This window comes from Trichoplax adhaerens, genomic scaffold (genome assembly GCF_000150275.1).
Source record: "Trichoplax adhaerens TRIADscaffold_12 genomic scaffold, whole genome shotgun sequence".
NCBI classification, from domain to species: domain Eukaryota; kingdom Metazoa; phylum Placozoa; class Uniplacotomia; order Trichoplacea; family Trichoplacidae; genus Trichoplax; species Trichoplax adhaerens.
Window position 1 is genome coordinate 1923241 of NW_002060954.1, and position 16507 is coordinate 1939747.

General features: G+C 30.9%; 2 protein-coding genes across 2 annotated transcripts in view; one reads left to right on the plus strand and one right to left on the minus strand.

Moving 5' to 3' along the window:
• Positions 1–1855, plus strand: part of TRIADDRAFT_30079 (uncharacterized protein) — a gene marked incomplete at both ends in the record, with an annotated part of 5192 nt that extends 3337 nt beyond the window's left edge. Inside the window, 6 exons of the mRNA XM_002115797.1 lie at positions 675–757; positions 929–1021; positions 1191–1227; positions 1436–1510; positions 1608–1676; positions 1766–1855. Coding sequence (XP_002115833.1) covers positions 675–757; positions 929–1021; positions 1191–1227; positions 1436–1510; positions 1608–1676; positions 1766–1855 — 447 coding nt within the window. The remainder of the gene's footprint in view (positions 1–674; positions 758–928; positions 1022–1190; positions 1228–1435; positions 1511–1607; positions 1677–1765) is intronic.
• Positions 1856–4134: 2279 nt separating this feature from the next.
• On the minus strand, positions 4135–15384 carry TRIADDRAFT_59938 (uncharacterized protein; the record flags this gene model as incomplete). The annotated part of the gene is made up of 21 exons (XM_002115934.1): positions 4135–4163; positions 4741–4861; positions 5079–5165; positions 5353–5394; positions 5534–5660; positions 5880–5965; positions 6300–6366; positions 6456–6522; positions 6719–6875; positions 7217–7319; positions 7793–7899; positions 8516–8615; positions 8750–8828; positions 9458–9566; positions 9789–9851; positions 10065–10147; positions 10369–10512; positions 12127–12354; positions 12431–14077; positions 15007–15058; positions 15364–15384. 21 exons carry the CDS (start codon positions 15382–15384, stop codon positions 4135–4137), a joined length of 3519 nt encoding a protein of 1172 aa, XP_002115970.1.
• Between the last annotated feature and the right edge of the window lie 1123 nt (positions 15385–16507).

Here is a 16507-nt window from a genome sequence, read left to right on the forward strand (position 1 = left end):
TACTCTTATATCGTAATAAAGCGGACTAATTATTAGGTAGAGTATTATTACACTAAAAATGGTCGGCTCATTAGTTCGTTTTATTATGTCGGTTCTTTCAATTTTTAATTTTATTTTTACAAAACTCCAAACGGATTGTTGATATAATTGTAGGTTATATAAGATTTCTCGTTCTAGAAATGTATACTTTTTCTTTATTTCGTGCAAGTTACTAAGAAACCCTAAACTTCTTTGTCTGTACCCCGATTTTTCATCATATTGCTATGTACAGTATATACTAATTTAGAGACACCTGAATTTCTTTTGTTATGAAAATGAGATTTAAAGCATCCATAGATTGTACTCTATACTATACAGTGGATAGCTCGATTTCATTTGTCTATTTACACTGTATCTGTATCATCACAATCTTTCAACATCACTTATATTGATGTCTGTGCAACTCTGTCATTTAAAAGATGAAAACCATGTAAGTTAATTGCGTAGGTGATCACTATTTTGTGATAGGGGACAGATCCTACCCTTCCAACCATTCATGCATACCATAGCGTAGTAGTACGGTGGAATATGCATAAATTACACTGTAGTAGTATGATTGATTAATTTTCCTATATTGGTATCATACCATGAAGTGGTATATCATGTTTACGTTCTATAAATTGTTCTATTGTTAGGCTGGACAGGAATCATTCCGTTCGATTACAAGATCTTATTACCGGGGTGCAGCTGGTGCTCTACTAGTCTACGATATCACAAGGTAATTATATTATCCGCATCAACCGTACATAAACTAGAAATACTGATACTTTAAAATTACACGCATTACCTTATTCTGTAGGTTATTTACAGTTATTTTTTTGAAGAAATAATCTGAATAGTCCACCTTTAATTTTATTATTTTGACACATGATTATTCGTATCATTTTAGGAGAGAAACATTTAACCATTTAACAACTTGGTTAGAAGATGCTCGACAACATTCTAATTCCAATATGGTCATAATGCTGATCGGCAATAAAAGGTATGCATATCAGTACAATCATATCTAAAGTATTTTTATTGCAGACTTATAATATCGAAATAATCTTATGTCATTCGTCTATAACAGTGAATATGCAAGATATATGTGAACCTACTATGACTATGCTTTATTAAAGTTTATGATTTTACTATTTATTATTATTAAATAGTGATTTGGAAAGTCGCCGAGACGTCAAAAAAGAAGAAGTAAGTGTTTCTCAAAATATAATAATTATCTCATTATTTACACTCATTTAAAAAATAATTAGACAGAAATGTTAGATTACTATAAATCTAGAATTAAGTGTATTTACCTGTTATTTACCCATCTCGCTTATATTACTGAAAATCTTTCTCGCTGAAAAATTCTGCACTATATCTTAAGATTATTCTTGTATATCAAAATTTTATCTAGGGCGAAGCATTTGCACGCGAACACGGTTTAATCTTTATGGAAACATCTGCAAAGACAGCCGCTAACGTAGAAGAGGTAGTTACAGTGAATATATTTCTCGCCACTTTCTCTAATATACAGCACAATACTTTTGGCAATGTTTGAGCACTTATAAACTGCCATATTTCTACAGGCATTCATTAATACAGCCAAAGAAATTTATCAAAAAATTCAAGATGGAGCGTTCGACATTAACAATGAGGTATTTTAATAACAAGCATATTTTATCACATTTTTTATGGGTATTAGTAAATTAGAAACTCTTATACTAGCGTGGTTATTATTACTCAGGCAAATGGCATTAAACTGGGACCTCAGAATCCATCTAACCCAAGTACATCTGTTCCAGATCGTCCACCACAAAGTGGCGGTTGCTGTTAATTTGTCACTTATCAAGCTTACTCCAGTGAACTTTACAAATAGTATTACAACTAAAATAAACTGTATTCGTAAGTTAAACAACCTACAGGAAGAATTTATTTTGTCAACAAGCTATTTGTCAGCAAGCTATTTGCTAAATATGTTCTGCCTTTATGTTAACATTTACATATACATTAACGTTTACATGACTTTACATTTGACATTTACATTTACATCGAAGCTTGATGCAAGCTTCGATTAGGAGAGTCTATTAACAGCAACAGCCGCGGAAATTCAGGCTTGCCTCTGTATTACTGCTATTAATTAACTATACTTACACTTTCATGGCAAACATTTGTTGAATTCGTAACACTTCTAATAGACAGTTTCAGGTGCAAATAGTCACTTATCTCTTACTTGAAAATTGTCTAAGAAAGTATTGTTATTTGTAGGTCTGCTGTGTTTACATATTATTAGATTTGATGTAAGCAGACTATGATAATCATATCCTTATTCTCGGCATTCTTTTATCTTAAACTGAATTTAGTAAAACAGCGTGTATAAGTTCCATCTACCCTGAGATTTAAAAATCAATATACGTAAGACAATTACTTTAGGAATAACAGATAGTGAATTGATAATTATGCGATTTGGTGGTAAATTTAATAGAAGCTTCCTTTATCTTTCCAGGATTACCTTATAATATTCAATTAGTCTGTTATCAAGTTTACGAAAAGATACTATTAACACAAATAATTAAATTTTACAATCTATGTAACTACTGTAATGCATTAAATTTTAGGCTATTATTTGTTAGTATTTCCACATTTAATAAAGTTTGGAGTTATTCCATTTACATAATTCATTGCTGTTATCCTATTGTACAAGGGTCGACTAGATTTTGACTTGCTGTACCACTCCTAAATCTTATTAACGTTATTGCTTTAATGCTATACTTGGATTTTTATGTAGAGTAGCTGCTTGAGTTATAATAAACTACCACAAGATCATTGTAAACTTGGTCCTACATATCCTGGAATTGCTGCATTTTTTGTACGAAGTAGTAACTTCATTCGATATTTTTAAGACTAACCAGATCTAAAAATTGCATAATATATTAAGCACTCATTCATGTAGTATAAATTCGAAAATTCTATTTTAATATTTATAATTTAGTGCATACCGTACGTGTCTACTTATGTCCGTAATCTGCATACACAGCTCAGTAATTAAAAAAAGGAATTAAGAATCGATATCCACTGTAACTATAAACCTTAATGTTGCAGGAATATTAGCACTTCTAATATGCACGAAAATTCGAGAGTATATCAGATGGTCACAATAACTTTACGAGTATGATATACGTTAGCTATAGCCGTAACAAATAAGAGTAAGCAATATCGTATTCTTATCAAAGTACTCGTATTATTAATTCAAGGATCGATATTTCAATGATTATACCGTGAAATATCTATAATTTTTTAATTTAAAAAGCTAGTAAGGCGAATGACTCCAGAGTTTATCAAATTCGATAATGCTAGAATCTACACATAGCTTAATTTCTTTGAGTTAGAACTAAAAAAGCGACAATTACCAACTATTCTTACTGTCTATTTGATAGCGGCCTAACAAAGAGCTAATAACAGGAGTTCTGAAATGATAAATTAATCTATCACTACTACTAGCTATTTTAACTGAAAATGTATTTGCTATAGGTCTTATCGTTACTAGGACCGTAGAATGATTCTAGCTACAATCGTAACAGATTCGAGTATCGAGATCATTCCAGCGATATTTTATGTAAATAATAATGTAAACTATTGAAATGGAAGATAAATTGTGCGATACTTTCTATACAAAGCATGTTGTTGTTTCAATGTATGAATTCGAGTTATTCGTCAAAATTATCGATTAATTATTTGACTATCAATACAGTATTATATTTGTATATGATAGGAAGAATTTTTACTATTAGTTAGAATATAGCTAATGTAGTCAAAATGAAATCTGATATTTACAACATACGATACTGATCAAAGCTAGTACTGCAAGCTGAATGATGAGCTAATACAACAACGAGCTCTTAGGCGAAGGAAGTAGTAGTGTATTGATCGACCCCGATTGACAGCAGTGGAAAATATTTCTATTCTTATGTGACTCAAAAAACATACAAGTTATGAACTCATTTTAATTTTATTTATGATAGGTAAGACTATAACTCATATCTCTTGTACAGTACTACAATGAATAAAACAAGTACATCGTATATAATACATTTTCTTACAACATTAAATAGTAATTCAGCAAATGATACTGAAGATAAATCTTTCTATTTGAAATTAACATTTTATAAAGAAGGTAGATATCAGAATTTCCGTATTTATTGTTAATTAAAACCACTTTTTTTACGGTTAGTCCAAATGCCAGAATGATCGCAAACCGAGGCCATGGTGGTAACACTATTTTTAAAATGTTTAAGTCATAATCGACAAAGTTAAATGTATTACAAGAAAAATTTGAAGGCGTTTTTATCAATAGCAATCCAAACATAATAAACGACGATAACTTTTAGCGAGAATTATTTAACCTAGTCATGTAGTACAAGAGAACATCAGTATATGCAATAAATTACGATTTTATGAAGCAATTTGCCACTTTAACTAACCTGTATGATGAACACATTTCTAGTTCATGTGTTAGTTCGATCGAGGATGAAAATAAATTTTGTTGAATTAGAACGAGTAATCGAAAATTATAGGGTTACTAATGTAAAATACTTGGAAGACATTTATCGGAAATGAGTCGTAATTATACGATGGCAGCAATCGCTGAAATTTGAGTAAGGCAACTAACTTTAAATATCAACAGCCCTTCATAAACGCACGAGTGTGGCTGAAGTTGATTACCTTGTATCTTATTCAAACTTTTAGAATCTCGTCGAATATCTACAGAGTTGCATGAAATATTATCCGTAGAAAGTGGTAATAATGGAATTTTAACGTTACGACTAGCACGCGTATCTTCACTCTATAATAAAAAAATAACGGAATAAATAAATATATTAAAATCATATAAAATGAAAATTTACACAGAGCCAAATGGTAAATTGATGCTGACTTTTATTTTCAGTTATTATAAGTCAATATAAAATATCAATTATTTTAACTATCCTATTTTATTGCAGAATGTAATTATATCTTCAACTATCTATCAAAAGACGTTATACGTGAATTGTAAATCGTACTCGCGTTTCCCCGCTAGTATCTCTCATGGATTGCATTGGAAATATCATTGTACCAAATTTAGTTCTTTTCTGAAAGTACTCTTGCACCTAAGGGTAATCAAATTAGATGCGATATAAATTAGTATTGCCGTTTCCAATCTATTGCTATAGCAGATGCAAGATTATATATGATTACACCTGACATATACTCCGGTATTTTAGAGAATAATTTTGAAGCTTAGTACATATATGTTATCCGTAAAATATCAGTTCTAAAATCAATATCAAAACTTACATCATGATCTCGAAAGCAATGAAAGTAAAAGATTAAAAGCCCCTTCATATCAGAATATCGGTAAGTCAATATATTATCATTAGCATCAGATGATTATGATACAACCAAACAGTCTTTATGGATAGAAAAACTTGCAGTGAAATTAAACTTAACAAGCTGCCGCTGATAAACGATAATTTACCTGTGGGCAATTCAAAACTGTAAATAAGTAAGCAAAAGCGATATTATCTGTAGCATAATATAGGATACCAAATAACCAAGATACACCAAAGAGAAAGATTAGCGAAGTCACAGCTCTAATTCCAACTCTATGAAGAAGAATGGATATATTTCGATTAAATCATCATGTTACTAAATATCGCTTTACTACTAGTAAATTGCCTTGAATTTCATAAATATGATAAAACTGCAGAAAGAGGGAGTTATTTTATTATATCTACTACAAATTAAGTAGAATAGTTTTAATGAAGCAATATGATATTTCTATGGATGTTATAGTTTTAAACTGGATCGTAATTCCGTTATACTTGAATTTTTGAATTTCAGATTTTTGGACCATAACTGTAATCGAGAAGAGCGCTTTTACAGCCGTAATTGTAATGGCAATGTTACTCTAAAAATTTTCGTTATGAAAGATTTTAAAATATCGCCAAATTAACAGGAGTGCTAATATAAACTCACGTTTATCTCTTGCAATACAGAATCGAGTAAATACAAAATTTAGCCTATTGACTATCTTTGCGCTAGCATAATTAAGAAATCACAATTCTTAGAAAAAACACATTCTCTATGAAAGATTGATGGATTAACACGCATAAATGCAGTAGTTATACTGGAAAAGACTAATGCATGTTGATTAAGTTCAATATATTGCTATATAATATATTATATATAACTTACGATTTTTTAATTATTATTATAGTACCTATCAAACTACAGTATCTTACCACAACAATTAAAATAATTGGACCAACAAAGAACCACATTTGAGGGCTTGCATTTTTAATCCAACAGCTATTAAAATAATAATTGACATTAATGACTAGTTAACTAAATCGAGACCTGCATAACCACCACGTCTGGTATTCGTATTTAAAACTTACTTATTTGAATTGCGGTATGCGTCTATCCCAGTGCACGTGGCCACTGCGACTATTACTGCAGGAGGCACTAATTTGGGATCATTTAAAGAAAATTTGAAAAAATAGCGCCAGAGAACAGATTAAATATGATGAAGGTTGCATGGATTACCTGTACGTATACTTTCTAATGATAGCTATTAAAAATGACTTATTAACTATTCATGAATGATAGTAAGGATTAAAATTTTAATTACAGTAAATTAGTCAATGTATTTTATACTTACACCATCCTGCAATAAAATATAACCGCCTAATTTTTAGGTCAATAGTTTTCCGCATCGATGAGATTTTTTGCAAAAGTAGTAAGGCCTCCATCATCATCCATGTTAAGCTTGCCAAATAGAAAAAATGCAATCCAACAGCGATAATAGTACAAAGAAGCTACAATTTAAAAGAATTTAATTTTATTTCACTCATAGTAATGGATTTCGAGAAGTTATACTGACAATTTTTCGATACTGTAATGTAATATACATCAAGAGAAGTGGTATTTGTTAAATAAAATATCATCATGAAAGCAACTTAAATTTATCATAAAGACTAGTAAAACACCCATTCAAGTAGATTTTTAGCAATCTAGTACAAGTTGACATTTCTATACATATTGACACAATTATTCGTGCGGCACAAAGTAGATCACCGAATATACCAATTAAAATGGTGTATTAGAATTTCTACCATAAACTATTGGTGTCTTATAATACTAATTCAGGATTAATTACCGGCAGTTGCGTTGCATGTATGCCAGCTAAGAATCCAATAATCGAAACTACCATAGCAACAGCCAAATTAAGGTGAATAAAGTGCTTTACTGTGTAAAATTTCCTACATAAAAATGTTAGATATACCTTGCTGATTGAAATTTAAAGCAAGAATGATATAATAGATCGAGAAATCGTATAAATTTTAAAAACTTAACATTGCTTTAAGAACAAGAAGTCTTACATTATTTCAAATGCTACAATGAAATGTAGGTTTCAACTAAGTACAAATATATCTATAGTATAATTTTACTCAAGTCATGTTGCCTCGCTCAATAAGTACAGGCTAATACATTGAACTAAGCTAATCGTAAGGAATTCAAGACCTACACTCCAAGCTATTAAGTACACGCTTCGAACTATTAACTTTAGACAAATAAAAGCTCTATAAGCTCTAGATCCTGACCTCGTTAGTAATTAATTAGCAAGGTGTATAGTATTAATTAAGAAACCACTTTTGGATCTGACAATACAAGACTTTACATCAATATTAAACAGTATTATTATCAAGCTTTAACAAGAAGTCATCTTACTAACTTGCTGCTAATTAATATTGTTATCATAACCAATAAGGCAAATAGCGAGGCAGAGTATCCGGCATAAGTTATATAACGGAGGTTAGCGTCGTGAGGCCCAGTAAGCGCCTAAATTCAAAATATAATCAGTAACTTCAATATATAATGTCGAAGTTGACCATGGGTGAATGTACACGTATTAATGTCTAAATTATTCCATAATAACTTCGTCTTAAATATGAACATAAATCAACAAAATTTTTGATTGCCTTTGAACTTTGCATAATAACTGCAAAACTGGTGAAATGAGATGTTGCACAATGAACTCTGGTCGAATTATAGCCCAATAATTGAATTCCGTATTCTGACCATCCACTTTAATAAATTTATAATTAAGGACAAAGTCGAAAAGTGCGGGTATTAGTAAATCAAATTATGATCCGATCATAAGTTAATGTCTAATTCACTTAATTCGAAAGAAGAATGAATTTTCTAGTCATTATAAATCAAGTTATGCTATCTATTTCGATTAGCTAATAAATTGCGATAATTTCGCAATTCACTGATCACTTAAGGTCTATATTATAGTAGAACATTTAAGTTATTTGTATTATTTATCTTACAATTGCTCCCAATATGCACATCGATAGGGTGGATAAGTCTAATGGAAAAAGATTACAATTGTGCAAACTTTTAAATGATCTTTGAAATAATTAATAAAACCGTAATGTTAACTTTATCTGACCTGTCCATATTGAATTTTAAAGTGAAGATGGACAGGCACTGTAAAATTTTTGTCTTGTGGTGGGTACACAGAGCAAGACAAAATGCTGGAAATAATGATGCTAAAGAATTTTTTTGGAATTCTGTTAGTATGAAATCATATCACTTCTATCAAAATGAAAGAATGGAAACTTAATATGTATATATAATCAATTTACGTGTATATATACATTGTATGTCCGTATCTAAAGTGTACCTGTTATTGCCATTAGCGTTATTTTCTGCCCAATTCCTTTTGACATTATAAGTTCGCACTACCACAGTTACAGTGTGATCTAAAAATTTTTGTAAAATTAATAATTTGAACGGTATTATTGCTGATATCTTATAAAAAAGGTGAGCCACAAATATTATCGAAATGAAGACAATTCACGATTTTACTATCGATTTCTATTCAGCAGGGGTGCGATAAAATTACAATAATAAAATAAAGCCAGAAATATTCGTCACCTTGATCAGAGAATTGAAATGCTGATTTAGGAATCCTCACTTCTGCTACGGACTTGTTGGATGACGATAGCACTAGATTAATGGTTGACTTCGTATTCGACGCCTTAATCGTTTGGGCTACCAATTCTGGCATGTTCGATCATAATATGGGCATCAATAGATGGAAGAACGATGTACAATACAATAAGAAATCATTTAGTAAGCAATGCAGCTAAAGTTAGAACAGCCTTTAAATTAAAATACTTTAAATCAGTAAGTGTAGATTCAGCGTATATAGATATCAGCATTGGAATACATATATAAGTTACTGATTAATGTCAGCTTAATTACATAGGTATAATAGTAAGAGATAGCGACAATCTGAAGGAAGAAGCTGATATTATTTATACTGTACTCGTATATTAGTAATGATGCGATAGCTTTGGTGATATATTTGTATGAGCTAAATGAATACCTGACTGTGGCGTTGACATCCTAAACTGTGTAGTAATATTAGCTTGATTAATTTTTTTAGCTAAATTCGTGTCAAATTTATCGATCTGCGTAAGAATTAAGCCAGGATTCTACAGAATAAAACCGATAAATCTTGGTTAAATATATCACATCTCTAATTTGATGTCTTGATCTCTAGGAAAATCCAATATGATCATTTTATTCTTTTGTATTATAGCAAAATCGATATTTTAAGTAATAATTAAGATTTAGTTTCAAAGATTGATTTGAAAACTTCTCTTGTAAAAATTATGAAGCACGTTATTATTTCTTACGCATAAAAGTTACATTACCTTATCCACGGTATCAGTTATATTTACTATAAGTTGACTGTTAGTTTCTTGTATCTCATCAATCTGCATGACAAGCAAATAAGTCATTATTTAAAAATTTTTCAATTTCAACCCTATGGAGATTATTACAAATCTGATCAATAAAAGCTCATTATTCAACACAGCAGTTTTTTCATTAAATCTTGAGCGTCAATTTATCATGAGTCTAAGTTCTGACGATTTTGATATGATATTTCTTCTCACGATATAAGCATATTAAATTTGCCCATCAATAACCATTTTACTAGCCTTGACATGATTGGCTATGTAGCTTTCATTATCCGCTGACGACGACTGATTCAGAGTGATGTTTGCGGAGACTGCAAATATTAGTAACGGTAGTAAGTGATGGTATCTTAGGAAATTGATAGCCATACGTTAGAAATAACTCAAATTAAACACAGGAAGCTGTTAGCAATAGAAAGCAGTTGATTATTTATTTATTCATATTAAATGAGAAAGTTTCTTAACCTTTATAAGAAGTAGCAATAAAAGAAACTATTTTACTCCGAAATAAATTTCTCTACAAGTTGCAATATACCTGGAGAAGAACTGGTAGAATATTCTAATGGTGGTATTGTCGTCACTGAAAGGGTTCTAGGATGCTGAAATATGTCCATAGTTGTAAAGCTGGGGCGATTATTACAAGTTATACAGGTATTATAATCACCGGTCATTCCATGATCTACATGATGGATATTAGAATTAGTGTGCATGAAATGATATTACAATTAGAACAAAGAATTATATTAATAATATTCAGGTTGTTAAAGGTACAACAATAAGTATTCTTTCTGCCTAAATATAAAATTGGAATGTTAAGTTCTATTCCTAGGCTGCTATTCATGGTGAAAGTATGATATTTGTGATATCCAGACGGAATAATAGCATGAAAATAATACTTTTTAAAAGCTAGATTAGACTGGACCCTACATTTTTAAATTGGATAGAAGATACTGCACTCATTATATAAAACAATTATGATTATGTAAAATAACGTAATACTGTGATTATAGACCATTAACCATATTTAGTACGATGTAGGGTAGTGTCGTTTCTATATTTATCTTATTATATATTTAGTAGCCCATAATTATAGACTGCGATGGTAAACTCTATGCTAAAAAACAGGCGACTATATACAGTAGAATATTGAGCTATTAATAAGGTTAGATGTAAAAATAGAAATGTAAATCATATATTAGGATATGTTTCATTGTACTTTGAGTAGTAGGAATAATGTCTACGCAAATACTATCGTTTCCATATTGGATTAATGATGGCCCACTGTAAAAATAGTGTTACAAATAATAATTTGATAATGTGTAAAATGAGGTAAAATGTTGCTATGCTGATTGTAGCTGCGAAGTTTACGGAGAGCATAAAAGCAGGCGACAGTAGATTATCTGATTGTTCTTTCTGGAAGTTTTTCAGTAGTTCTATTCGGCTAGAGTAAAGCTGTGTGTAGCTAATCTTTTTATTAGATCTAATAAAGTTCTAATTTTCTACAAATATTGAATTTTCATGATCGGATTTTATCATAGATTATAATATTTCAGGATATGAAAATAATTAAATCAGAGATTAACCCATCAAACTCTATTAAAATCGAACTGTTTAATCGATTTTCTACTTGAAAAATGGTTATGCATTTTGACTAATAAGAGATAATAGTACAGTAGGTGAAATTCGATAAGATGCTGTGTTATAAAGTATTAAGTTAAGACTGCAGCTGCCAAAGTTTATAATAATATTGCTCTATCGAAGCTATCAGTAGGATAGTATCAATGATTAAAAACATAGTTCATAATACGAATTCTAAGTTTATCAATTAAACTTAAAGCAAATCTCTGTCAAATAGTGTTAATGAAAACAAGTGATCATAAATATGAACTATTAGTATATGATCATCGCTGTAAAAAATTGCAATTTATAACTAAATTTAATCTGAATTATTGAAGAGTAATTCATAAATAATTGTGTTTACGATTTACTGCAGATCGAGAATAAATAAGAATGGAGATTGCAATCAGCTATGATCTAATCACTACTTTCTTTGATGTGGTTCATAATTATCATTCATTGATCTATACTACTGTAGTTTCCATACTCCAGTTTGACTTAGCATAACTAATATCGCTCATTGGTGTAGCTTTCGTTATAGCATATGATACTATGCACCTCACTGTGGATATATAGCCATAAACCTCGTCTAAAGAATTTGCTATGATACGGTGGTTCATAGATTGCATCAAGTTTGGAGCTAGAGCTAGATGTAAATCATAATACAATATCGTACCTGATAGTGATGATAATAAATTTTCTTTCGTATTATATAAGCTAGGATCGGAGACGGAAAGGTTAGAAGAAAGCAACGGCGAATTATTAGCAATCGTAGGGGTATCAATAGTGATGCTAGAACTGCTCTGCATCGACGAATTCGACGATAACTGCTGATGAAGAGTGGCGTTCCCTTCGTCTTTTACGTCCGTTACTGTAACAGTGGCATCGTTTATGATGATATCATCTAGCAAAATGGATAATAACATAAGTCCAATAGTACTTGAAGTACTTAGTAAAATGAGGGCAGAACTTAATCTTACCTATTATTAATACCATCAAGGAATACTCGTTTATGCTTGAGCTAATGTGTGATTGTAGAGTAACATAAGCTGTCAGCGGTAGATGATTAGTTGCAGTTGATAGCTGAATAACCTCAGAATTACTATTAATCCATGAGCTAGATATTACCAATTGATTGTAGGCATCAGAGCCCTTTTCAGCGATTATAACTGTAGGTGTTGCTGAAGTGATGCTCAAGGCACTATTGATTACAAAATTCGATGATAAAATGGACGGTCTTAATGAATCTTCAAACGTGGTAGAATTAATGTTAAGGCCTGAAGTAGTAGAAGGAAGCTGCTGCGATCCCACAGCTGTCGTTGCCATTATAACATTATCAAAACTACTGTTGGTCAATAAGCTGGATAATAAATTCTGGCTATCCAAAACAAAAGTCTCTTTATCGACAATGGAAGTAGACAGATCTTCATGCATGCTTAAACTTAAGAAAGAATCAGTAGTAGTAGATGCTAGCAGCGATAGTTCACTAGTTGTTAATAGTGCGTTGTTACTAGAACTACTAGAGGATGAGGCCTGTTCATTACTGCTAGTAAAACGTTCACTGTCGCTCATCGCCGTATTTACTGTTAAAGCGACTCTGAGATTATGATCAAGAATGAAGACAGATGATGAAACCGATGATATTAATGGATTCTCATCCGCACTTGAGCTGATGTAAACTTTAGAATCAGTAGAAGTCAATGACTCTATAGCCAAAGTGAATGATGAAGCCGATGATATCAGTGGATTCTTATCCGTACTTGCGCTGATGTTAACATTAAAATCAGGAGAAGGCGATGATAATATCACTGCATCCTCATACAAACTAGAGATAATGTTATTATTAGAATCAGTAGAAATCGATGATTCTAATTTATTGACAGTAGATGCTAAAATGATAGTTTTACTAGATAAAGTAATTGATAGTGATAAAGAAGCTATCTCGCTGGTTTCTATGTTGACTTGCGAAGTAGTCAAAGTTAAAGCATATACTTCCGTAGCAGAAGCATCTTTGCTTTTTACGCTTGTGCTAGTGACGGGCAGAGGAGATGAAAAAATGTTGGTATTACTGGATAAAGTAATTGATGGCGATGAAGAATCTATCTTGCTGGTTCCAACGTCAACTTGTGAAATAATCGAATATAAAGGATTTAATTCCGTAGTAGGAGGATCAGTGCTTTCTACACTTATGCTAACAACGGGTATAGAAGATAAAGAAACTTCCTCTGCTGACTTCTGACATATGTACCTGTGCAGATAGCTACAATTTTTATTTCGCCAATAAGAATGAAATCGATTGACTTTAATAATAAATACACATCTATCTGGTCCTTCCACTGGATTGCTGTTAGCCCAAAACTGCGGGCCATGTATCACACTCTGACCAGTAGCCAACCACCGATAATCCCAGCTTAAGTTATCTCCATATCGCTTTTCTAATCCAATCCAGTAAGGTTTATGTTTTAGGAGTAAGTTATACAAGGCGTTATGGATTATAACAGAATCATCAACGGCTAAATCGCCAGACAGTTGTTGACAAGAACTACGGGCAATACCGTAGGTTGTCCTTATCTCAAATGATTTAAAACAACGATTACTTATTTTTGTCCATCCAGGCGTACATACCTCTATTAGTTAAATTGAAAATTGACCATTAGCTAAAAAATCTACTACGCTCAAGCGCATTTATGTTCATTGCTATAGATCTATTGGACTGAAATAGTTCTCGATATAAATCTAAGGTATCTAAGATGACAATAACGCTAAGTTCCATCTTAGGAGTATAACACTTGTAAACAGCCTTTTACGTTGGAGTCTTCGCCTACTGTTTATCTTTAAGATTGAATGTAAGTAGTTACTTAGTTTGATATCTGTTTTTGACTTCAAGTAATCTCATAAATAAACGGTATGGCTCAATTTGCGAACCGAAAAACTAGGCTATATACGGAGATACGCTGCTTTCGATCATGAACTGTAACTATGTATTGGGGATTCAGAATACGGTCCTACAATATGTACAATGGTCTCCTAAATTTAAATATGACAATCATCATCTACCATGACTACAAGTAATTCAACGGAATCTAAATTTAGGTTTAACTGCTATCGATTTAAACATGCTTTTAAGTATTACTTAAATTGGGTCTTCTTACGTAGCAGAATGTAATGTATAATTGTTTCGTTCTTTAACATACCGGTAATCCAGCCCTAAAGTAGATTACTCTCGAATATAAACGGTCATTAGCATTGATTTGATAGTAAATGCTATTTCATGATCAGAATCACGGAAATGTTAATAAATATCAATCACTATTGACATTTATTTTAATTAGTATGAGTAAAAGCTGATTTTTATAGCCACCCTAAGACCGCGCACGGTCATCAACTTGTTTCATTAATATTTATAATGATTATCGTTATCTCCTTAATTAGATTAATAGCTATTACTACACTGAGATAATTAGAAATCATACATAATCAAACTGATTATATTTTTCAGAATATTTGATATAGTATTTCAAATATTTTAACATTTCTTAAGAATAATATTACTAACCTTGACCATTCGTAGTGGTTGAATTTAAAATAGTTAATGTTAGACACAGAATCTGAAATGAATAAAAAAGTCATCATGAATTTCTCTCATAGAAAAAATTCTATCAATTATAATTGTTAATTATGCTATTACAGTCTACATACTCAATATCATTAATAGATTTGAAAATCGGATAGCATGGATGTTAAGGAACTGATTTAAAACTAATCACAGTAATCAAATTCAAGTTAAAGTAAACTAATCGGTAGAAAATTGTGCAATTTTAAGATAAAGGGAATATTTTACTTCGTTGATCATCAAGTTTTTGTTGGTTAAGATTGCGTAAAATTAGTTGAAAAAAGTTAATATAATTATTACCGTCAAAGTATCAATTGTCATTATTTCATCTATGAACATCTATGATTTCATTAAGGCTCTATTTAGATAAAATTTATTTACTGTTTTTGCTATTTTGCATTCTACTGTAAAATAATGTTTGTCAGCATGTAGGTAACAGTAGTCACATCAAAATATCACTAAACGAATAAAAACTGAGAATTATGTAAAGACATAACGGCTAAACACATAATATACAAAACTAAATTCCTTGTCAGACTTCAAAGTTAAAAATATTATCCAATTGGAAAATACTTTTTAATTAGAATACTAATTATCAATCTAAGTACTATTACGACAGGTATAAAATCAATATGTATAAAATATTTATATACACGTTATAGATTCTTTGTGTGGAAAATATCTGAATAGAACTCAATTATACAAGTACAGATTATTGTATTTTTGATAAAATGTATCAAAATTTAGGAAAGACTAAATTGATGTGATTTCCATAGATCAGTCTATGTCTACGATGTATTCTACTTCATTTCCAACATTCTAATGAGTTATCGCCATCAATAACAACCGAGGATATTATCAAAATTAGCAGCCATTACATATGTGGTTTACTTGCATATGAGTTTAACATATACACACTCGTGTACATATTATACACACTTTCAATAAAAGCGGTCCAAGTTGATGTAAGAGTAAATGGATATTTAAATATTATTCTGATTATTTCTGCAGTATATGGTGTAAACTGCTTGATATGAGTTACCGAAAATAGCATCCATCAATAATGACCTAACATAGTAGCATAAGCATGCAGAACAATAATCTATCAACGCGCACACTTTGTGACATTAAATTATATCAGAGCAAAAGAAATAGATAGAAACAAATAATATTATATTAGCATTCGCGATCAGTCTATCCTTTCCCAAGCTTTAAAAAAAGATACAATATCATATGAAGCAATATAACTATAATTACCAAAATAATTTTAGCCAGGTCCATCAGCCAGAGTAGAAATGGAATTGTTACGATAGCAGATGCGTATGTTAAGACAGCAACGATATACACTTATCAGAATAACACATGAACTCACTCAGAGCTAAATAAAATTTATAATGTTCTAAAGTAATTAGTGATGTTACTTTTATTTCAATTACTAATTGTT